The sequence below is a fragment of the Cydia pomonella genome, chromosome 2 (assembly GCF_033807575.1).
Source record: "Cydia pomonella isolate Wapato2018A chromosome 2, ilCydPomo1, whole genome shotgun sequence".
Classification (NCBI taxonomy): Eukaryota; Metazoa; Arthropoda; class Insecta; order Lepidoptera; family Tortricidae; genus Cydia; species Cydia pomonella.
In genome coordinates this window covers 24,816,292-24,841,309 of record NC_084704.1, presented here as the reverse complement: position 1 = coordinate 24,841,309, position 25,018 = coordinate 24,816,292, and the positions used below count along the sequence as shown (strand labels likewise).

The 25,018-nt window shown below is 35.7% G+C and overlaps 1 protein-coding gene across 1 annotated transcript in view; it reads left to right on the top strand.

The window, feature by feature from the left end:
* Positions 1-2,918: 2,918 nt before the first annotated feature.
* The window catches only part of LOC133534724 (chitin deacetylase 1), a 36,369-nt gene continuing 14,269 nt past the window's right edge, over positions 2,919-25,018 (top strand). The window contains exons 1-7 of the mRNA XM_061873964.1: positions 2,919-3,076; positions 9,578-9,678; positions 15,578-15,689; positions 17,235-17,362; positions 19,370-19,509; positions 21,425-21,467; positions 23,053-23,229. Of these exons, the coding sequence (XP_061729948.1) occupies positions 2,983-3,076; positions 9,578-9,678; positions 15,578-15,689; positions 17,235-17,362; positions 19,370-19,509; positions 21,425-21,467; positions 23,053-23,229 (795 nt within the window). The 5' untranslated portion in view covers positions 2,919-2,982. The remainder of the gene's footprint in view (positions 3,077-9,577; positions 9,679-15,577; positions 15,690-17,234; positions 17,363-19,369; positions 19,510-21,424; positions 21,468-23,052; positions 23,230-25,018) is intronic.

Here is a 25,018-nt window from a genome sequence, read left to right as displayed (position 1 = left end):
TTGTACGATACATGTGCGAATAGGTAATTCGCAACTCGTGTCGATTTAAAACACTCCCTTCGGTCGTGTTTTAATTTATCGCCACTCGTTTCGAATTTCCAATTTTTCGCACTTGTATCGTAATGTACTATTTTAGTAGCCACCACGGCTTAGCGGTGTCAAACTGACATATTCGCTAACGTCTGCGTAACTTATTTTCTATAGGTAGGTACACCTCACTCGTACTAATATGAGAGTATGAGCGAGATGCATAGAAAGTAAGTTACGCATACGCTAGCGAATATGTCAATGTCAAACTGGTGGTAGCGGTACAGATTGACCCAATATTCATATATTGTAAAAAAACTTAAGAACTGTGAAGTAAATAATAATGTTACCCTACAATATTTGGTTATCTACATATCACATATTGTTATAGTGTCAAAGTGGTGGTAGCCTCTAAGCTTCTAAACAACTAGTGACAGTAGTTTAGAAGATTAGAGGAAATCAAGAATTTCAAATAATATTGCATAAATCGGACGCGTCCAAAACGTAATCCGGTCAACGCTGTGCAAAGTGGTCCTCATTACATAGAAATCCTTATGTTAACACTAGGTAATGACTAGTCCTTATGCTAATTATTAGGTACATCTAGAAATACTTAATAGACAAATTATAGACACATTGCCAAAGTTAGGTATTAACCGTTTAAAACTCCAATCCCACGAACGTGTCTTGCGACATGTTTAGTACGGAATGATGCAGAGTGCAGGTATTAGTACTGCCGTTTTACCACGGCTGCCTTAGCAGTGTCAAACTGATATATTGGCTAACGTCTACGTAACTTATAGCCCGACCAGAAATATAATAATATGATCATTGTCAAGAGGGCGCTGTTATTATCACGTATAAGTTGACAATTCTGTTTATTATGAACATTTAGTTCCAATGAAATTCCGCAATATGGCGCGTGATCATATATTGCTGGTCAGGCTTTACTTTCTATATATCTCGCTTAGGGTGTGCAATCTAGGTTCCGAGAACTCGAAATACCGAATTCTCGCACCTTTTGTGCAAAATTTATCTAGCACGTTATATCATGCGCGATCTTGCAAGATATGCAAGATGGCGCAGCTATACATTCCATAATTTGCATGACCTAATTTTACTTATACAACACCTGTATCTCTACTACGGCACTTCGAAGGTAAGAATTAAAGACACCGTATCCCGGCCACTTTCAGACCGACCGCGGAGTCAGAGGATTGGACGTGTGTCTGGCATGTTCATCTGTTCATTCTCGCAGGCGGACACATCATGAGAAGGGCCTTGGGGATTGGAATGAAAGCATACGGATATCGGGGCTTCTCAGCATAAATCTACGCTTTGTAGATTATACTATAGATGACATTATAGGCATAAACAAATCTTAACTTGCTGTGCTTCTAGAAGGGTACGAAAAAAGAGTTCGAAATACGGTCTCCTTAATGATAAAGCCAAGACCAAATTGATGGTTGTGCAAAGAACAGGCTTATTAAACTGAACTGGAAACCTATCAGATCTGGATACCGTACAGGACTTCATTTACCTCGGATCGCTGATTACCGCGGATGGCGACTGTGACCGGTGATCAAAAGAGCTCAGCTCGCAAAAGCCGCGGTAAGGTAGTTAGGGAAGATCTGGCGGAACAGAGGAAATAACCAAAGCAACCCAAACCAAGTTAATATGCACCCTTTTCTATATTTCTGTATGGTTGGGAAACCTGGACTCTATAGCGAGTACTCCGAGTAGAATTTGATGTATTTGAGATGTGGTATCGGCGCAAGATGTAAGGGATTCCATGGACGGCGCGCAGCACTAATGCGTCAATTCTGAAGGAATTAGCTCAGTCTAGTGACAATAATCAACCATGTTATAAGTAATAGGCATTATTTCGTCCCTAGAACAATACTTTACATCGTTACAATAGGATATTAAAAATAATTTGTATATTTGCGAGATCTCGCAAAATAAAGAGATCTTGCGAGATTAGACCTCTTGAATCTTGCAAATACCGAGATCAATGATTATGCTGCAAGATTGCACTCCCTAAATTAGTGCGCAATTAGTGCGAGCGAGATACATGGAAAGTAAGTTACACGCACGCTAGCGAATTTGTCAATGCCAAACTGGTGGCAGCGGTACAGATTGACCTGGTATCACATATTGCAATAAAACTTCTAAGAACTGTTTTTGAAGTAAATAATAATGTTATTCTTCCATATTTGGTTATCTACAACACTTAAGTACATTACTTAAGTAAATATGTTCATAAGAAAACTCAGGTAAAATATTGTAATAGTTATGAAATAAACTAGACGACCGGTTTGGCCTAGTGGGTAGTGACCCTGCCTACGAAGCTGATGGTCCCGGGTTCAAATCCTGGTAAGGGCATGTATTTGTGCGATGAGCATGGATATTTGTTCCTGAGTCATGGGTGTTTTCTATCTATTTAAGTATTTATAAATATTTATATATTATATATATCGTTGTCTAAGTACCCTCAACACAAGCATTATTGAGCTTACTGTGGGACTTAGTCAATTTGTGTAATAATGTCCTATAATATTTATTTATTTATTATTTATTTAAACTACCTACTGACCCATAAACTAACAATAAGGAAACCCAGTATCAAATTCAATATATAATAATTGAAGAAGCTTGTGCTTATTACACCAAAAATGACCGACTGTTTTTTTCCGCAATGACAAGAGACGAGAGGCTATAGAGAAAGCCGTCTGCGGAGGTCGTCGGGCGATGGTCAGGGCCTGCTGTTCAATATGCTTAATACGACTTGCTATCTCGATCGCACGGTAGTTTCGATGCCAAAGAGTGAAAGGGAAATAAGGAGAATAGTTTAAGTTTTAAATCGAGACCGGACCCCCAGACCGGTGCTGCGTCGGCTGATGGGCCCAGGCGCAGCGGCCAGCGCGCAGTGCGCCCGCGACGGTGAAAGGTGCTATGTCGCGACTACACGGAGGGAACGCTCTGCGGATCGCCATGGCCGGCGTGCCGATTATGCGAATATTAGTTGTACTCACTATTTTCGTGAACGGTTAGTGAAATATTTCCTTAAATTATTTTTATATCACCCCCATTTTTAAATACAGTCAGTTTTAAGTGAATTGGCAATAAACAACGTGTTATTCGTTATGCGTAATCTTATGCAATGCATTTAACGTAACATTAACGTGTGATCAAATCGTTAACGTAACTATGATGCCGGAATACAGTGAAAGCTATTTACGTGTAATTCTGCAAATTTGTAAACTGCCGGATGTAAATGTGACATAATATTTGATCTAAACTTAGAATAGAATCTTTTGTGAATAGTTGGTTTATATAAATACCTATTTGTTTTAGAAAGTGGACAAGAAGGTACCGTATGACATAGATTCTATAGGTAAATTGTGAATCGACGAGTGCCTCGTAGTATGTTGTACACGTCCTATCTTTCACTTGACATTGACGCTGGTCGCTTGAAATCGAGGATATTGACACTGCTAAGTGTGAATTACGGACTTTCAATTACGTTTAGGTACCTCAAATAAAGTACCTGCCTATATTTCATATAATTGTATCTTCACTCAATAATAATCAAAATTACGTGTTGATCGGGTTTTCTATTTACTTTATGTAATATCGTTTTCGTTAATTTCTTTTGGTTCTGCGATTACTAGGTACACATTTAAATAGGGAAAACAATAGCACGACTGCTACAATAGACAACTCTACAATTTACCCCGTGACCACGACTACTGGAAAGAACTCACCACGTCGTCGGGTTGTTTCCTTAATTTGTTACTGTTTAAATTATTTTAGAATAAAGCTATCCTTTACTACTTTCTAAATGGGAAAAAAAAATGGATATTCGTTTAATTTCTAGGAGAAATAGTTTTTCAAGTTTTCAAGAAGCACTGATACTGGTAGGGTTCTGAAGCAGAAACTGCTCTTGGCGCCCGAGGGCGAAATTAATTAATTTTATAGTTTATTGGAATCTGTTTACCTATTGGATTCAGATGTCGAGTTAACCTGAACGTGTACAGGACTTAATTTGTGTAGGTATTTGATGTATTTATTCGCTTAGGTATTATTAATACCTAACACTTTGATTCAAGAAAAAGAAATGTAACGCTTCCGAAAAAACTCTCACACACACACGTGATAACACGTAGGTGCGTGAAATAGAAAAAAAAACATATATATTTTTAGTTTATTATATAATTATAATATTTTATGACATTGGAACGCAATACCCTGACCTAAGCAAAGCTCAGTGAGTAGACACTTTTTCATTAGGTATGTAAGGTTGACATTTACAATATTACTGGATTTCCGGTTCTTGTGCTGTTTCAAATTCATGAGAATAACAAAACTGGATAAACAGCATTATTAATTTTACATTACGTAACCTAACTTATACTTGCCTACTTAAATGTTATATTAAGTATCTCACATCTCACCTACATACTTTATGGTGAGATGACTAATTTTAATTTTTAAGTTTTTTATTTTATTTTATGGTTTGTTTTCTTGTTTTGAATAATTTACTTAAAAAAAAAAAATAAGTAGCCAAAAAAATTTTGAAGTACATTTTACCAGCACTTTTATTATTCAAATGTTAATACGTAATTTTAATAGTACATTACGATACAAGTGCGAAAAATAGGAAATTCGAAACGAGTGGCGATAAATTAAAACACGACCGAAGGGAGTGTTTTTAATCGACACGAGTTGCGAATTACCTATTCGCACATGTATCGTACAACGTTTTACAGTACATATGGCCCTTTAAATGTTCGACACAGTAACATAATATGCTAATTTTCGCACTAGTACGATAAAGTAGCACCACTGTAAATATTTTTCTTATTTAACAAATTCATACATTTCTATCGACTGATGTGTAATATTTATACAAGTAAAGTATCACTATGGGGAGTACAGTCATGTCTGAAAATATTGATACGAAAAAAAGTGCCAAAAATATGTATACACTACCTTAATATATGAGCAATAAAATCGTGTATACATTTTTTTGGCACTTTTTTCGAATCGATATTTTAGACGTGACCGTACCTACCTCAGCATAAATCCTGCCATATTGAAGTACAATATTACGAGCTATAATTAAGTTTTAAATTGGTACTTTGTAGTAGGTACAGTCGCCATCAGATATATCGGAGCGGCCAAGGTGCTCACAAACATCAGAACACGCCTCTATTGTCGAGGCGCTAGAGTGCGTGTTCAGATATTTTAGACCACCTCGGCCGCTCCGATATCTCCGATGGCAACTGTACATAACTTTTTTCTGGAGCCGATAGTACAATCAACTTTGTGAAGTCTACATACCTTTCATTGCTAAGGCCTAAAATAATTTGCATAATGTAACTTTCGCTTTTAATTGTATCTGTCGAAAGTTTAATGTTTGGAAAGAATGCAATTAGTGTTACGCATTGGGTAGTATAATATTTTATTTTAATGTTAATAATTATCATTACCAGTTCTACTATTAATGTGATGTGTCTTTGTGTGTGTGTGATTAATGTAACATTAAAGTTAATTAACCAGATTAGTTGAAAGTTGCACCATATTTATTGATGCGATATTTTGAATCAAAAATAATCATTGCAAATTCTGTTTTTTACTATTGTTACGATTTTGTTGGTAAAATCTTTATTTAGATAAGCAAATAATATTTAGTTTTTAAGGATTTGTTGTAAAATTTCCATTCTGATATTTAACTCCCTATTCCATAAATAACGACAGGTACATACTTTTAGCTAATACATAATAAGCACATGTATTTTACTTTCCTACTTTTCAAGAGAATTTCGTGTTTTAGAAAGAGACAAAACATAATTCAACTAATGTAGGCTCCATATTAAGTTTTATAATAAAGGGCTAATTCTTTACAATGATCATAGGGAGAAGGGTCATATTCGTACAAATCGCGTCAGAGGTGATAGATGCGCCTTCTAGTATGATCTATTTTAATCTAATTATACCTATCTAAACTATTGTGCTAAATTTTCGTTAAATCATTGTGAATTGACATGAGTTGAGTGAGAAAGAAGTTGACGTGATTGAGATTATAGTCTGTATCTTTAGGTATTTAAAAAAAGGTAAACAAACAATTTGTACAATTTCGGGTAGTTTTAATATTTATTGATTAACCAACCAAATACAAAACCGCCTGGATCTGTCATTGAACGACCTGACTTTAAACCTACATTATTTGATCATGTAATATTTTCATCTACCCTCAGCTGCCTTAAGGAGCCATTTGAGGGTAGATTTTGTTTTCTTTTTTTTTAAATACCTAAAGATACAGACTTATAGTTTGGAATCATCTTAGGGCCAGTTACACCAACCACAGTTAACAGGCCGATCAACTTCACGCAGTAGAGATCCATGAAACTTGTCTCACAATCAAAAGCGAACGCTTTAACGGTGGCAGACGGTATACCTATAGTGCAGTGCAACAGTTTCATTTTGTATGGGATTGAGTTTCCAAAACGTTACGCTTGGCGCGCTGTTTCTAAATCCCATACAAAATGAGACTTAACGCAAACGCGTACGTCACGTCACGCTATCGAATATATTTACACTAGGGGCTCTGACCCTGTAGGTATGTTTCCTTTCGAGTTAAAGGGGTAGAATACAAATTTTACCCCTTGCTGACTTATACTTATGTGCTAGCCATGATGGATTTATAGATGGATATAAGATAGATAGAGGTTCGATAGGTAGATCAAGCTGCAAACGTGCATAACCACTTTTGAATGAATTCCAAATTAATTTTGTATCAAAGCGGAAATATTGTCTTGGGTGGGACTTGAACCCACGACCACTGGATCAATAGTACAGTGTTCAGCCATGTGAGCTTCCAGTGGACGTGGGTTAATTTATATGAATGAATTTTATTCATAAAGTGTGGGTGGATAGGTAAGTGTGTAGAGTATGTGCTGGGTGTACATGCAGAACCATTTAAAATCTGTAAAATTAGCCTATATATAAATATATAATATTTCACTACGAGTAGATCTGGAAACATGACAAAGTAAAACCATTCCCTAGGGGTGCCTGGAATGGAATGAGACTAGCTGCGTCTGCTACAAATTACCAAATGTCAATTCAAACTTAAATAGTGACATGAAAATGATATCTGAATGGTGTCAGTCGCGCATGCATTTCACTCGTACTTGTCTGTGCATGTTTTTGCGCGAGCGAGACGCACTGGCGCCTGACGTCATTTAGATATTATTTTAATGTCACAATGTTAGTTTGAAGTGGCCTCCTAGTTGATACAAACACGCTTGGCTTCCAGGTAATAGCAACTGTCAAAGCGCATAACGGATACTCCCATCGAAACTATTTAATCGATCGGATTAAAAGCTCGGTGAGAGGCTATATACAATTTTGCATTGGTGAATTCCTGTAAAATACTGTATTTCACGAGGTATAAAGAACGAATACCGATTAAAATTATTATTATTTTACTGCGTTTATAAATTATGTTACTCACACGCGCATATATAGATCGTGTCATTCACGGAGACGTGTGTCTTGACTCGTATTATCATATGATTAAAGGTTAGATTTGAAAAATCTGCACGTCATCCTGGATGACACGAATCACAGTATTGAAGCGCTCGAAGAATGGCAGAATACCTAATATTCCTAAGTAGGTACTAAGTAGAATACTAGACTCTACTCATAGTGTTGTGTTCCTGCCGGTAAGTAAGGTTGCCAGAGCTCAACGATGGGGGGGCGGGTTTAGGGTCGGCAACGCGCATGTAACTCCTCTGGAGTTGCAGGCGTACATAGGCTACGGAGACTGCTTACCATCAGGCGGGCCGTATGCTTGTTTGCCACCGACTTAGTATAAAAAAAATTACAAGAATCTGGATTAGCTGGTGGAGAATGCGTTGTGGCATAAAAAAGTCCGACCCCAGCATAACTAACTGTATACCTATTACCTACTTATTAACAAGGTGTTTTTAGAGTTCCGTACCAAAAAGGTACAAAATTATGGTGCGACTCTGTCCGTCCGTCCGTCCTTCCGTATATCTCGAGTCGGACAATACAATACTCTTTATTGAACACCTCACATACTTAGTTGACAATAAATGTACAGAAACAAACAAAGACAATTTGATAGAGTACTTAAGCTATCGATTTGAAATTTGAAATAGTAATGAACAACGCTAACCCAACGTATTGGAAGTGTAATTATTTAATTTTATTTATATTAATCATGAAAAATGCCCAATATAAATAGGGCAAAATTTCAAAGTCTAGTTACTAGGTCAAGTGGGGTATCGTTTGAAAGACCTCAAATTAAACATTACAAAACATTTTTTTTCTTAGTAAAAAAATTGACTTATGATGGTAAATGAGAAAAAAATGCCAGTTCCCCTCCTTATCTCCCAAGTGTAGGAATGAAAAATTATGAAATATTTACGTCATAAAGTGTGCGGGTGTTTATTATAGTTGAAATTCCTATGAGATTACACTAAAGACATCCTCTCTCAAATAAATATCAAAATCGGTTCGCATGATAAAGAATTGTCCATAAATGAAAACTGTCGGACTCGCCCACCGAGGGTTCCGTACTTTTTAGTATTCGTTGTTATAGCGGCAACAGAAATACATCATCTGTGAAAATTTCAACTGTCTAGCTATCACGGTTCATGAGATACAGCCTGGTGACAGACGGACGGACGGACGGACGGAGGGACGGAGAGACGGAGGGACGGAGGGACGGAGGGACGGAGGGACGGACGGACGGACGGACGGACGGACAGCGGAGTCTTAGTAGCGGAGTAGTAGGGTCCGCTTTTTACCCCTTGGGTACCCGAAAAACCAACATAGATCTTGTCTGTGTACAGATCGCACAAATTAGTTAACCAATTTGCCCATAGATGGCTGTACACAACTATGCTGATAGTATACTTCTGGTCAAAAGTCTTCCGTGATTATAGTTACGTGAGAAAATTGAATGTTTGTACGGAACCCTCGGTGCGCGAGGTAAACAAGCTCGCATTTGACCGGTTTTTTTTAAGTCTGTTAACTTCGGGTTATGGCTAGTTACATTTAAAGAACCGAATGGCATAGTTCATTTTGAAAATTTTGAATTTCGTAAATATTAATTAAATGCTGCATATAGCGTGGTTGTAACATGGGCATGTTATTTAACTTTACCAAACAATTGAAAACTTTCACATATCAATATAATTTCGAACATCGATCGTCTGAGATAGTAGTTAGGTAGGTACTTGAGTTTAGTAGCAAATGCATAAACGCATAAACGAGCCCTAAGGTCAGTGTACAAGTTCATAGAAGCCTTATTATATAAAAATAACGTTTTGATTTTTGAAAAAGTTACTTAACTTAAGCTAGGAAGACAAACTTAAAATTAAAGGAGTTAAAAAAAACACCGTGTTTAATTTGGCAAGAATTAGATAAATAATACCCTTCTTTTAGTTGCTGCATTGTATACAAAATATGATTTAAAATATACCTGATATTAAAATAAGGACTTTATTTTCAGTGAACTGTCAACAAAAAGAAAAGGAGGACTTTGTTTGCCCCGAAGGCACGACAGGCAACGGTAATTTCGCTGATCCAGCTACGTGCAGACGTTTTTATCAAGTAAGTTACCTAGAATCGATTTAAATCAGACTTTTTTACGTTGTTCATAAATTGATAGTCCTCAGAGATCAGAAGGAGGTAATCCGTGAAAAATCGCCTTGCGTAAATCCGCTCTAGGTGTCTGTGGGCCTACCACGAACCACATTGGACGGTTGCTCGCCGGTCACACTTACGTACGAATTTACAAGGGCGACAGAGAGGCAACACGTCGAACGTGGTTCGCGGTAGGCCTTCTGTTCGAGTAGACTGAGGCGTTGTAGCTTTCTTTGAATAAAAAACGCGTATTTCACTATTAACTACTCAACCGATGAAGAACGTGACAATAAAACTTGTTTTGTTTTCAGTATGTACGAGTATTACCTATTACAAGTTTGAGTTGTTGAGCTACTTTCCTTTTCACTTTATACAATTCTGTTTCTGATGGCTCAAATTGCATATAACGGGTGACAACAAAAAAATGAGAATGATTTTCTGTAGACTTATATACAAAACTATCTACATAAACAAAAAATGCTGTTAATAAAGTTGTTGCTAGTTCTTATGAGATTCTTGAATTTCTAATGTTTTATTTTTTCAAACATTTGTTTTTGTTACAATGGAGTCGAAACAAGAAACTCTGCGAAAACGTGTTGTACATTTTAAAAATTCTAATTTACACGTGGGAAAAAGGGATACAGTGGGTCATTTTAGTACAGAAAATGTACTAGTTTCTACTATATATAGAATTCGTGCATCCTTGACTATAAATCGCAAAAGTGGTAGTGGCTGGCCAGCGAAGATAATAACCAAGGCAAGCCTGAATTGACTCCAAAGCACTTTTAATTATATGAATTCCATGAGCCAACGAGATGCCGCCAAATTTTTTAAAGAGTTAGCAATCGTACGTCGATCATTAAAAAAGTCCAGTCTGGAATGCCGCTAGAAGGTAAGAGCCCCGGAATACACTGATCAGTTAAAATCGACTATTATGTCTCAGTGTCGCTAGATGACTCGAAATTACAATTAGTTTGGATGATGAAAGTTATTTTCCTTTTAGCAAAATTGATATACCTGAAAATAGTTGATACTATACTAGCAATATTTTTTTAATACCAGGCAATATCTAACACAAGTATTATGGACAAGTTTGAGCAGTAATAACATACCATTTGTATGTAAGAAAGTCCGAAATTCCTCAAACCTTCCACAATGTCGGCTGATTGATAGTTTATTTGGCTGTTTTGAGTAGTTGAGTGTATAAAAATAATTGGAGAGCTGAAAATTGTGCCCAGCTAATAAAAATAACTAAGACTTGTGTTCGAAAATGGACAGAAGCGGTGTCCAAAGGTCTTATTCGAACTTTATATCTAAACTACGTCAAAAAGCTGACCACGGGGCCTATTCTAACATCCATTTATGTTATTGTAAATAATTATCTCGTATATATTGCCTAATAATAACAAAGTATCGTTAAAAGTTATATGAGTATCTTTTCACAGCTCTGAAATAATTCTCATTATTTTGTTATCACCCGTTACGAATTAAGAGCCCATCAACGTGCTCACTAGCGCCACTGCTAAATAATTGTGATTGTTTAAATTTAACGATAGATATTTAAAAAAGCGGCCAAGTGCGAGTCGGACTCGCGCATGAAGGGTTCCATACCATTAATGACGTATTAAAAAAAAATCTACTTACTAGATCTCGTTCAACATTTTACCACTTTGGACACACATTTTACCACTTTGGAAGTGTCTCTCGCGCAAACTATTCAGTTTAGAAAAAAATGATATTAGAAACCTCAATATCATTTTTGAAGACCTATCCGTAGATACCCCACACGTATGGGTTTGATGAAAAAAAAAAAATATTTTTATTTTATGACTTATTAAAAAAACTACTTACTAGATCTCGTTCAAACCAATTTTTCGGTGGAAGTTTGCATGCTAATGTATATCATATATTTTTTTAGATTTTTCATTCTGTTATTTTAGAAGTTACAGGGGGGGGGGGGGGGACACAATTTTTTTCACTTTGGAAGTGTCTCTCGCGCAAACTATTCAGTTTAGAAAAAAATCATATTAGAAACCTAAATATCATTTTTGAAGACCTATCCATAGATACCCCAGACGTATGGGTTTGATGAAATAAAAAAAAATATTTTTATTTTATGACTTATTAAAAAAACTACTTACTAGATCTCGTTCAAAGTTAAAACGGCCGTTTTTGTTTTGAGTTCGTAGATCGACGAATCCAGCAACATAAAAACTATTTTGATGTTTGATGTATGTAAAGGTACTTAAATACAAAATACAGGACAGGCCCCCTTTTTTAAATATCTATCGCTAAATTTAAACAATCACAATTATTTTCCAGTGGCGCTAGGGGGCACGTTGATGGGCTCCTAAGTACTTATCCTTCAAGACGAAAGGGGACGACTGCTTCTCCATATGATACAAACGTAGTCTCCATTTTCCACTCTGGGACACGTCTCAATGAGAGTAAAAGAGAAAGATCCCCGCAATTTGCGAATTTCGGATTTCGCGGTAGGCCCCCTGGATATCGACATAATATGTAGAAAATATTTTTTACACAATTTGATGTGTAATAATTACAGCCTAACCCTTCATTTTAGTTTTTTAATGTTTTTAATTATTAAAAGAGGTAGGAGTTTCGCTCCTAAATATTCTTATAAGTAATAATAAGAAATAGAAAAGAGTCTAACGAAAGGGCAAAGGGGCATAGGTATGGTATACAATAAATTTTGTAAAGATATTTTCCATAATGTAAATTTTAAGGGAAGTAAATTGGGACTACGTTTGTATGGAGTAGCGGTTTTCATCCACTAATCTCTTAACACGCAAAATAACAGATTTTACTTTTGCGGCTGATTAACGAACTACGAAGCTTTAAATTCATTATTTTTTCAAATACAAGCACGAAATGCGTGAAATTCCAATTCAAAATAAAATTGTGCAAACTTCTTTATTTGCCTAAAACTCGTTTATTTCAATGGACTTGCGCTGCGGTTAGTCATAACAACGTGAGTCGACTTTTAAAACCGGAATAACGAATGAGCCTTTTTTAAATAATCCGTACGTTGTTGATTTTGAAATTAGGGATCCATTGATATTTATAAATAAGTAAACAAAATCAGAGAAAATTCTAGTCTCGTATTGAAGCAAATTTAGGGTTACCTATAATCGCCCAAATCTAAAAAAACAAAATTTTCGCGGTTTTTTTATTTTTGATAATTTCTTCATTCTGCGCTTGAGGTCACAAACTTGGATTCTTCTTTGAGCCAACATTATAAACAAATAACGCTAATTTATACATTTACTCTATTAAAACCCATTTGTTATATTAATTTGGAGGCATGTTAATTCACGTACTTGTAGAGCTAATTCATGATAGCTTATGTCTGTCTGTCTATAGCTTTTTAAAGCTTAAACCGCTTAGTATAATTAGTATGAATTCCAGGAAAGGACATAGAGGAGTTTCACAGAAAAGTCTTTATACGCAGTCGCGGACAGAAGCTAATCATGAATATTTTTACGAAATCAGTTGCGTTATTTCCAGTATATACTTATTACTCTATCATAAATCTTGTACTATTTACCTTAATTTATGAGATAGAAACATTATTATTAATTTAAAGTAGGTTTTACAAAAGCCGTTTTAGAACAAAGGAAATTATGTACACTCAATTATAGTTTTTCTTAAACACTTTTTCTTCCACTTAGGGTTTGTCCCGGCTTATTTTACGGCATGGCTTATGGGATTTTATTGATTACCAACGTATGGTTTATTTTGTTCAGATTATCTGATTTATCTTAGTTTTTATTATCTAACTAAATACCATAAAAACATAAAAAAAATCGTAAAAATACATCGTAATATAAATAAATCGTAAGTAGAGTAAAATCAATCATAAAATGAACTCCCGTCCATCATTTGACACTTCTGGATGGAAGCGTACAATCATTAATGTAGGCGGATTTTAGCGCGCAGTCTTTATAAATTATAATATGGTTACTCTAGTTTATCAAAAAGGTGTACATATATAAGGTGTATATATATGGGATCACATCCTTAAATAAACTAAATACATAATAAAGTCGTAATGCAGAGTATTCTATTAGATTAGATTCTGCGTCAACAATTGATAACAGATAATGTACTCGAAGACTATCGAAATTAAATCGGATCGTTGGTGCAGATTGATAGTGAGACAAAGTTATTGCATTTCGCCTTGTGTGTTTGCAGTAAGCGAGCAAGCTTCCGCATACAGGTTCCAGTGAAGGACATTATGAAATGGCATTGCGAGGCGTAGAATATCCAAGTCACAATGGAAATACCTACTAACTTTGGTAGATGGGTCAAAATTCTTTTCGTTGTCTTATTTTTTGTCCCCAAAAATATGACGGAGTGGAGCTTTTTTAATGAGATGAAGTTTTGTTTTTAATTTTTCTCATGTAAAATATAATCTACAGCCAGAAAGACATAAGTATAATAGCACTCGACTTGATTTGATAGATACAAGCGTAACAGAGTGGTCAGAAACAAGACAATAAGGTAATTTTGACCCAGATACGTAGTAGGTAGTAGTTTATTTCGAAATTTAGAGTTCTGTAGTGAACAAGGAACCCTTATAGTTTCGACATGTCTGTCTGTCTGTGTCTGTCCTTCAAAACTAGATTTTTTAGGGTATCTCCCCTACAGTGTCTTCTACAGCGGGGATGATTTTTTTTGCGTTTCAACCCTGAGGTCTTTCAAAACTGATAAGGGTCTTCAAGGACCATTTTTTGATACAGTAAATATTTTCGGAAATAATGAATCACATAAACAAATTCAGTAAAAATGTTGTAAGTACATGCAATTAATATTTTAAAGTGGCTACCCAGTTTTCTAATACCGCGCGTAGTATTTCAAATAAGGAAGCGCTAGTGGCCTAGCGGTAAGAGCGTGCGACTTGCAATCCGGAGGTCGCGGGTTCAAACCCCGGCTCGTAATAATGAGTTTTTCGGAACTTATGTACGAAATATCATTAGATATTTTCCAGTCGCTTTTCGGTGAAGGAAAACATCGTGAGGAAACCGGACTAATCCCAACAAGGCCTAGTTTACCCTCTGGGTTGGTAAGTCAGATGGCAGGCGCTTTCGTAAAAACTAGTGCTTACGCCAAATCTCGGGATTAGTTGTCAAGCGGACCCCAGGCTCCCATGAGCCGTGACAACGCGAGGAAGAAGAAGACACAGTTTTCTAATACCGAGTGTTTCCTGTAACAGGAGCAATAATTAAACTGTAGGCTGTACTCCTCAAACTGACCAAAATTTGTTCAGCAACTTTAAAAAATAACTTATGTTTTGATTTTTTTTTACACTCTAAAGTTCAAAGGGTGACAAGCAAAGTTAAATACACTGATGTCAGCGAACATTGAAAATAATATTTAATTTGTATGAAAAAGAGAATTTAAAGATTTTATATTTTTTTAAGGTTTAATTATTTGCTCGTGTTACAGTATAATATTTACAACGTGTTATTTTCTTGTGTTAGATCATAGCTATATGCCACTGACGTGGTATAAAAAAAGTTATTACAAATTTCCAATCAGAGTACGTACGGTCACAGATTTTAATTGTTGATCCATTTAGGGTTCAAGCTAATTTGGTTTTTAATAATATCTCCAATCTCCAATGTAAAGTGAACCCTAAAGTCACAATAAAGTCCGTGACTTGATTTATAAATCAAGGGTCATTGTAATGTGTCATATAATCATTATATCGTGTCATTCATACGACTCGTGGTTTGACTCGTATTGTCATGTTATTAAAGGTTAGATTTGACAAATCTGCGCGTGATCGTGGATGACATAAACTATATGGTGGTTGTAGGTTGTTAATTCAGTGTTTTTATTGCAGTGCGTGGACGGATATCCATACTTGAACAGATGCCCTTCTGGGTTGTATTTCGACGACATTAGCAAGTTCTGCACATTCAAAGCGGAGGCAAGATGCGGTCCCATCGCTACGAGTGAGTTTCTAATTACTACTATTGCTTAGTTTAAATAATACATTAATGTGTTACAAGGATGATTGTCAACAACTCTAAGTCAAGAGATTACGAGAGATAGTCGAACACAAAGTTGTCAAGTTACCATGGCCAAATAGTACTAAATTGTTTTAAGCAATTCAGTTTCCAGCTCTTAGTCGCATACATAGGTTACATGCAAATGGTTTAATGGAGGCAAACGGTTTGCCTTCGTTCCGGTCCAGTGCCGCTGAGGGCGCTGAGTAAATGATCTGAGAAGGTGCTTTGTGTAGTGTTAAGTGCTTTTGATGGCTTGTAGATACCATTTCAATAATAATTAACTACTACAGGCTTTGTTGGTAAGAAATAATAGGAATTCTAGAATTTAATTACTCCTAAAGAAAATATTTGGATACGATTTCTCGAGGTGTATTGGTAGTGGGTACGTAAAAGTACTTTTTTATTAAATAGGTATTAATTGTAAAACTATTTAGATCCTTTCACGCAAAAACAAACATGATAATTCTAGTTGAGCATTAGTGTAAAGTAGAGAAGCTTTAACAATATTAACACTATTATATAATGATAAGCTGACATTGTTTTAATAAATAAAAAATATTTGGGGGGCAATCTTACAGAGATCGACTTAGCACCAAACTTATACTGTGGGTACTAACTAGGCGACGATATACATACGTATATAGATACTTATATACAGTGAAACTTGGTTAAGTGGGACCTGGGTAAGTGAGAACGCGACCATTGGCTTCATTGGGCAGTGTCACTACCCACTAGGCCAGACCGGTCGGTATTTCAAGAAAATATTAAGACTATAATTCGTTGACTACAAAAATGCAAATTATTAGCACTTACAACATCCTCTTGACTAATTGAGTTCAAGATAGTCAGTATAAAAATACCAGTATAAAAGTACATAATGTCAGTAAATCGTTTTCTAGATGTTCTCCTAAAATAACCTAGTCCACACACAAGTACCACTTTCATGAGTATCGCACGATTCTCAAAATTGAACTGCTGGTTGTCCACGTAACGTATGAAACCCATGCAGGCTTGTATATGATACATCTGTAGATCCTCTGTAAAGTTTCGTTTGTGTGTGTTTCGTTTGCCAAAGCATTTCCCGTGAGAGTGCAAACAGGGACACCGTGTCACCCTCACCTCAAACGACGTAGATGCTCTAACTGTTGTTCATAAATAGAGATACTAACGTATACGAACGTTTGCCCCGAGTAGGTAATGTTAGAATGTGACACGTATCCTATTACACATCGTTTATGGATAAACATGAATGTCATTTCCAATTACTGTGTAGGTGGAAATGAAACATTAAATAAAGAGTATGTGTTTCTGCAGAAGAGACAGAACTAGGAATATCAAGTAGAGGAATATATAGTAAAGTATATCGATAAACATTCAAATGAAATGAATTTGATGCTTGGAAAAAATTCTCTTCGCCATGTGGTGGCTAGTAGGTGTAACACTAGTTCCGTTAATTATATTAATAAGGAATATTTTTTGTGTTTGCAGCTCCAGCCCCCATAACAGAGGCTCCCCTGGACTTGGCTGCCAAGTGCGAGCCGTCTGAGTGCGAGTTACCACAGTGCTTCTGCTCCAAAGACGGAACTCTAATCCCCGGAGGATTAGACCCTGAAGATGTGAGTACCAGTAATGAAACTTTAAATTACTAGTATCAGAGTACAGCACAATAATCCATTATCATTATCACCAGTCTTCAGTTAATAAAGCTTCAATCTTTTTTGAACGCCTATTGTTAATACTTTTCAGAAAAGGACCTTACACAAGGTTCGCCGTCAAAGGTGCCTGGTATTATGAAGTTTAAAGTAGAAGACATAAAGTTCCTAAGTATTCACTGTGTCTCACAAGTATATGTTTGCAAGAGGAACGAATGTCTTGTGTCTGCTATAAACCGTACCGTGCTAAGTATTAAAACGGCGTGCAACTTTATTTCATTTTTAGGGTTCTGTATCAGAAAAGTAAAAAGGAACCCTTAAGGTGCGATTCTGTCCTTCTGTCTGTCTTGCTCATCGCTAAATATCTCGGGAACTCGGGAAATACCTTACCTACGCTATCGATTTGAAATTTGGAATAGTTATTACGTAAACAAGGCTACGTAACCCCGTCTGGCTTAGGAAAGTTTTTATTTTATTTCATTCATTCATTCATTTTAAAAGTAGTAGGTTCAGAGAGCGAAGTTTTTGGAAAAAAAGAAAGCACCAAGATAGGTCTAAAACGCACTTTTAAAATATAACAATTGTTCTTAAAAATGTGTAATACGAGTAGGTATAATGTTTGAAAGAACTCATCGTTACCTTTTTTTATTAACTCTTTAAAAAAAAGTTATCGGTGATCCCATCAGGCACGCACAGCCATCTCGCACACGCTTACGCCCAGTGAGAGGGAGAGAAGACCCAGAACATACTGGGCCTTAAATCAGACATTTTGAGTTTATCGAGCCCTTAGAAAAGGTTTAATAATATTAAAACTAGATGGCGCCATTAGTAGTAGTAGTAGTAGTAGTAAACACTTTATTGCACAAAACAAGTACATAACACCGAAAGAATAAAAATAAATTGTAAATTTGTACAAAGGCGAACTCAAGAGATTTCTTTCAGCTAACCTTTAAGTAAGTGAGAGAGTATGTATATACTAAATGGTAGTCGAACTATGATCATATGTACATGACAACCAGACTTTAAAGAAGTAGCTAACCCTAGAAACATAATTTAATACTATATGATGCATTAGGTGCAAAGGCATAATTATATATATATATCCATAAACATAAACTTTTAAGTAAGTGAGAGAGATACATACGAAATGGTAGTCAAACTAAGATAATATGCCCATGACGGCAAGACTAAACCACGCCATAAATAAAAATATGCTTAAAAAGTTTTTATTATGATTTAATTGTACTTTTCCGCATATGGCAGCGACCATGAACGTTGAATGTTGCGTTCAGAAGCCGTAGGTGACAGATTTTATACGTAAGCTAAAATGAAATAAGGTTTTGGCAAACATCTAATTTTTGGTACAAGCTTTTATCGCTGACTGTACTCTACTTTCCACAGGCAACTAATACTCATCGGGACAATTCTAACACCCCCAAACAATTGGTTTGCTTTATCACAGAGTTCCCATGGCCACCTCCTGTCTCATATCATCATAATATTGCATTGCCATCTAATTTACATACTCGTACGTATACAAAATTTCAGTTCAATCGGAAATCGGAAAGTGGGTCAAATTTAGCTTCCGAGATTTGACCCATACTAACATACCTACATACAGTCATACATACATACTAACAGAAATAAAAGCTTGCAAACAATAGTAAAAGGGACCGCGAGGAAACATTGTATGGAGGGTGTTCTGCTTAAACATTTACTGGTCTCTGGTACTGTAAATAGTTATTTAACTGCCATCACTCTGGGGAGTAAGGTATGTAGGCTCTGTACTTACGGCCCAATTCGAACAATGCTTATAAGATGTCACAGCGATACGATACCGATCTTGCATTGTCACATCTCATAATCATTGTTCGAATCGGGCTGTTACTTAGATACGTTTTACAACGATGTTCCTGACATAAAATGTAAACTCTTGAAACAAAGCGGTTTTCGCATGTATTTTGTTCCCAGACTCCCCAAATGATAATGCTGACGTTCGACGGCGCCGTCAATTTAAACAACTTCGAACTGTACAAGAAAGTTTTCAACGGCATAAAGAACCCAAATGGCTGTCCTATTCGAGGGACGTACTTCCTATCTCACGAGTACAGGTAATTTTGTAATACAACTTCTAGCGGCGAAAGACGTATAGGGTAAACTTTGTGGGACTCGTGTTTTAAGATACGGCTCCTACCAACATGCCGGCAATACCTAGGTATGTAAAGAATAATAGTAGTATTCATGCATATAATGGTTTACAATTTAATACTATATGTTGCAAAAAATTTTGACCCTCCCTTGCCTTTATCTTCCTTCCCCTTCTCTCTTCTCATTAAATGCCTGTATATTTACCTACTTTAGTCCCACTAGCTTATTTTACTCTTCCTTCTCTGTAAATGCCGTATAGATACAATATTTTAAGGAAATTCTTTGTTTCCAATGGAATCTGAAAACACTATACGTGGAATAACGAACGTAATGGGAGCTTAAATCAATTATATAGGTATTCTCTTCCCAGAAGCACAGCTTTATGTTGTTGTGCAAAGTTCACCAGCAGACAAATAAAACAGAATTACACTGAATTTAATTTTACACTCAGCCTGTTTTAGTTATGTTGTTATTTTATGTATTTATTTATATAGTTACCTATTTGATGTCATACACAAGGAAAAAAAGTTCCTTTTTATTATTAAGTATTGTATACGTAGGTTGGTATGACACAAACAAAGTCCCCCGCCGCGTCTACATGTTTGTATGTATGTTCGCGATAAACTCAAAAACTACTAAACATGTTTTCATGCGGATTTCAGCTTTCAATAGAGTGATTATTGAGGAAGGTTTAGGTGTATAGTTTATTAAGATTTTGTGTAACACGTGCGAAGCTAAGCTAGCGAAGGTCGCTAGTATCAAATAAGAATTAATAATTGCAACGTACCTACGTGTCCCCATTTCGTAGACTTCCCGCGCATCATCACATAATGTAAAATACATTTTATAACCCCTTAACGCATGCCATAAAGAATATATTGTTTAAATTGTCAATTAGAGTTGAATATTATAACTGCCATATACTTTACCGCATATGCAACCATGCATATGCGGTAACGGATTAAGACTGAACGAATATCTACCTATGTATATAAAGATGAACAACCGTTTGCTTTACTCGTGAGTGGAGATACCTATTGTAGACCGAACTCGAACAACAAAATAGAGTACATATTTTCACATGTACACGTTTAGTCAGCTGCTAACGATTTCCAACAACAATTTCAACCATCTAACAGTAACGATTTCGCAACTATAGAGAGCATTTTACCAACGTCGACCATAATAAGAGTGGTTTTCTAAGGCCTTCCGACAATTTTACTTTAACGAGGCGTTAGTCGCATCCTAGCTTTGTGTAAACTAGAGTAAAGACGTTGCAGAATGTCTTAAAATAACCTTTTTAAAGTACGTCAGCAACGAAAAGTGTATTAGGGAAGCAATTTCGTCTACAGTGTCCGAGGCGCATCCACGTAATAAAGTGCCCGCATGGAAAATGATTAAAGCAACGTAACGGGAAGGCTCGTAGAAAAGTCTCTAATGTTATGCATGAAAGTAATATTGTTGGGCATACCATTATAACATTTATAACTGCTGAGGAGAGCTGAGCGTAAGTTTAAATATAGTTGATGAGTGTTTTTCTACCAGAGGATATTTACAAGTACCCATGGAGAAATAAAATACTTGCACAAATAATATTGAAACAACATGCTAATCGGGAAAACGATGAAATAGGGAGGAAAACAAATATAAAGCAACACATTTAGTGACTTCGCAGTTGCTCCGTAAAATCGCATGAATTTCAGATGGATGAACAAAACTGCAAATATCAGTATAGTTTTATTTAGTTAATCAGAGATGTAAATACTGAATAGAAGCTATATTCATATTATCCTAACGAAAAAAAATGTTAGGTTCATAGTACAAAATACAATTTCTAAATTATTAAATGATATGCTTTAATAATTTTGAATTTTTCAGCAACTACGCAATGGTCCAGGCTTTAGCTCACGAAGGACATGAAGTAAGTAATATCGTAGTTATGCGGAATAATGGGTGGATATTTCATTATAATTTATAGTTACATTTTAGTCAAGACCCTACCCTTTTTGGTCCTATAGTTGAACCAGTATTAAATGATAGCCCCCAGTATACACATGTAAAAAATACATAATACTTACTTGTATTATAATGGTTTTATAGCAGTCGAAAGATAGCTTTTATAGAAAACAATAATTTAAATTGGCCAAATAAAGTATGATGACAAAAAATAATTCATATTATATAGGTCACTTCCAAAAACATACACCAGTAAAATCTTGTTAGTTAAATTTTTAGTTACGATGTAGATGAAATTATTTAACTAAATCAATAAGTGTTCAGTTTTCGAAATAAAAGCTAAAAGTTAAACTGGTAAATTGTCTTCGTTCAAGTTTTGGACATTAAATTAATAGTTGAACCAACTAAAATAAACTCAAAATAACCGTATTATATCTTATAGGTAGATATAAAAAGTTACGTTACTCGTGTTTTGGCAAAAAAATCGTTGATCAGATGATTAATTTTAGCTATCAAAACTGTTTCTACCTTTTCCCGGAGAATGTATAAAAGCATTTGTAAAATCAAGGCTTTGCCCAAAAGTTGAACGCTGTTCATCTATTGGCTCACACGTACAACATTGAAACCATAACTTGAATGACAAATTTCTCATACCTACAATGCGCGGCAGCCTCAACGGTATTCTGAGTGCAATGGTGCGTCTGCAACCCTAAGCTGGCACGCTGGATAACACACTGACATTAGAATGATATCTATATGATGTAATTTAGTTATTATGCGTCTCGCTCGCGCCAATACATGTACAGACAAGTACGAGCGAAGTGCACGATAACTAAATGACATCATTTAGATATCATTCTGGTGTCAATTCGAACGTACACGGTTCGAATTGGCCTATTAGCCCCGAGAAGTAATTCATTCTTCTTCTTCAACCTAGCATTAAAAACGCTAGAATAATTAAATACATATTAAAAAAAAACCACAAATGGAATCTACTAACACTTCGTTTCATAAGCACATTGTATTACTAACATAACATGGGTTTTATGCTCGAAATAAAATATTGAATTGATTTGAATATCTTAAAAAATAATATTCTGAATAGGTAACGAAAATGTTATCAAAAAAAGAAACAAAATTAGGTCAATATATGTAAGCAATAAATGACCGAAATTTTGAAGCGGCCATATTAATAACATTTCCAAACATAAGGTGACGCGGTGTTTTTCGCGCGAAGCATGATGTATACGCATACGTGGATTTATTGTCTTAGAACTGTAAGCCTAAATGTATGGGGAAAAGTTCTAGTTTTAGTAAAAAAAAAATACTCATAGCGTGTAAAGTACGTCAAGATATAATTATTTCGATTTTAAAGCCAAATTATTCATTTATTGGAGTTTATTCACCTTTAGAGGCCACTATCCTAAAATAAAATAGATTTAACAAAAATATTTATTCAAATATTTCAAAGTTTTTTTGCTATCCCAAAATTAATTACTAAACATAATTTATGTGCATATTATGTGTTCTTATTGAAAGCTTTTGTACAGATCGCCACGGGCACCATATCACAGCAGCAGGGCCTGCAGGACAAGGGCTACGAGGAGTGGGCGGGCGAGATGATCGGCATGCGGGAGATCCTGAACAAGTTCGCCAACGTCTCCCGTGGTGACGTAATCGGCGCGCGCGCGCCTTTCCTCAAGCCCGGCAGGAACACGCAGTTCAAGGTCAGTACATTGTATTGTCTCATTTTCATTTTTTGGGTTTCCGTAGTCGACTAGGAACCCTTATAGTTTCGCCATGTCTGTCTGTCTGTCTGTACGTGGCTTTGCTTCACGATCGTTAGTACTAGAAAGCTGCAATTTTGCCATGAATAGGTACATAAATCATGCATGGCGACAGAACGGTAAAATAAAAACTACAAAAAAAAAAATGTAGGATACCTCCCATACAAAATGTTTTTGTTTTTATTTTATTTTATTCGTTTTAAGTCAAGGTGTGGGGCATCGTTGGATAGGTTAACGAATAAGGGTCTCCAACAACCATTTGGTGATAAAGTAAAATAATAATATTTTCGGAAATAATCGCTCCGAAATAAATAAAACCCCCCCTAACTTTAGAACCATGGGTCCAAAAAATATGCAAAAAATCGTAAAACAAAACCTTAATAAATACTTCCAATAAAACCTATAGCGAACACGAGCGTTCAAGCTGTTTTTTAGTTGGCAAAGTCTTTTTATCTTATAGTAAAAAGACGTACAAAGCACTGCAAAGTTACTCCCTTCTACATGATACTTACTAAGAGCCCCCGTTTAGCCTATTCTGATAGAATGGTAACTACGAAACCTTACACTGAGCATGGCTCGATATGCTCTTGGCCGATTTTTTATTTTTTGATCGAGCGTAAGTAAAGGTTTTCGTGTCAGCTTACACAAAAATGCTTTCGTATGTCTGTACGGATATTTTCTTCTACAGGTCTCTATTCTTAACCAGTTCTCGTGAAATTTGGTGAACAGTAGGGCTAAGATGGTTGGCTTTTTATCATTTTAGACCAGCGGTTGAACAAAAATGGGTTTCGATAATATTAAAGTTTTTTCTTTTTTGATATGTCATTGGGAGTATGTTAAATAATACTTTGGTAAAAAGTTAGAAATTTTAAGGTTGAGCTTTCGGTTATATTTAAATATTTTAATTTTTGCTAATAACTAAGTAAATATAGAATTAAAGTTACAGAAAACTTTATCATATCGAATAACACTTCAATTTATGTACAATTTTCAGTTTTTAGAAATCTGGAACAGCTGCTTTCTGGTAAACGTAAAAACACGAGTTATTTTGTAAATATAGAATTAGAGTTGCTGATATTGCAAAATTACGATATTATCGATCAACTTAGTATTCTAGTAAAAAGTTAGACATGTAGACAATGTGCTTGTCTAGATATTGATTTCAGGTTAAGCAGTATAGCTAATATTGAATTAAAGTTTGTAGAGTTAATAATAATCGATCATCAACAATGATCTCAGTTACTAAACAAAAATTTAGAAATATAAAATCACGGCGACACTCATTACTGATATGTATGTATGCATTCCTTGCTTATATAAATACGTTACGTTTCAAACGCGCGGCAAGTTTGCGCGCGCCGCGCGCTGTGGCAGGAGGCAGCGAACAACGGTAGTGGGGAGCGGGGTGCCCTTGACTGCGTCTACGGTCCATCAAAAAAATTCCTAAAGCGTGTTTTAAATTAATAGCAATTGAAAATTGTTATTTTGTTGTTACTATAATAGGTATTGCCCGCGGTTTCGTTCACGTAGAATTCGTTATCGCGTTACATGAATATTATTTATTTATTTAAACTTTATTGCACAAACAAAAAAAAACACAAATGGCGGACTTAATGCCAAAAGGCATTCTCTACCAGTCAACCATTGGGTCAAATAGAGACAAAAAAAACATATTCTCATACAGATGACCACCCTTCCTTGTACCATTTTAAAAGCCAGTTGCAGCTTT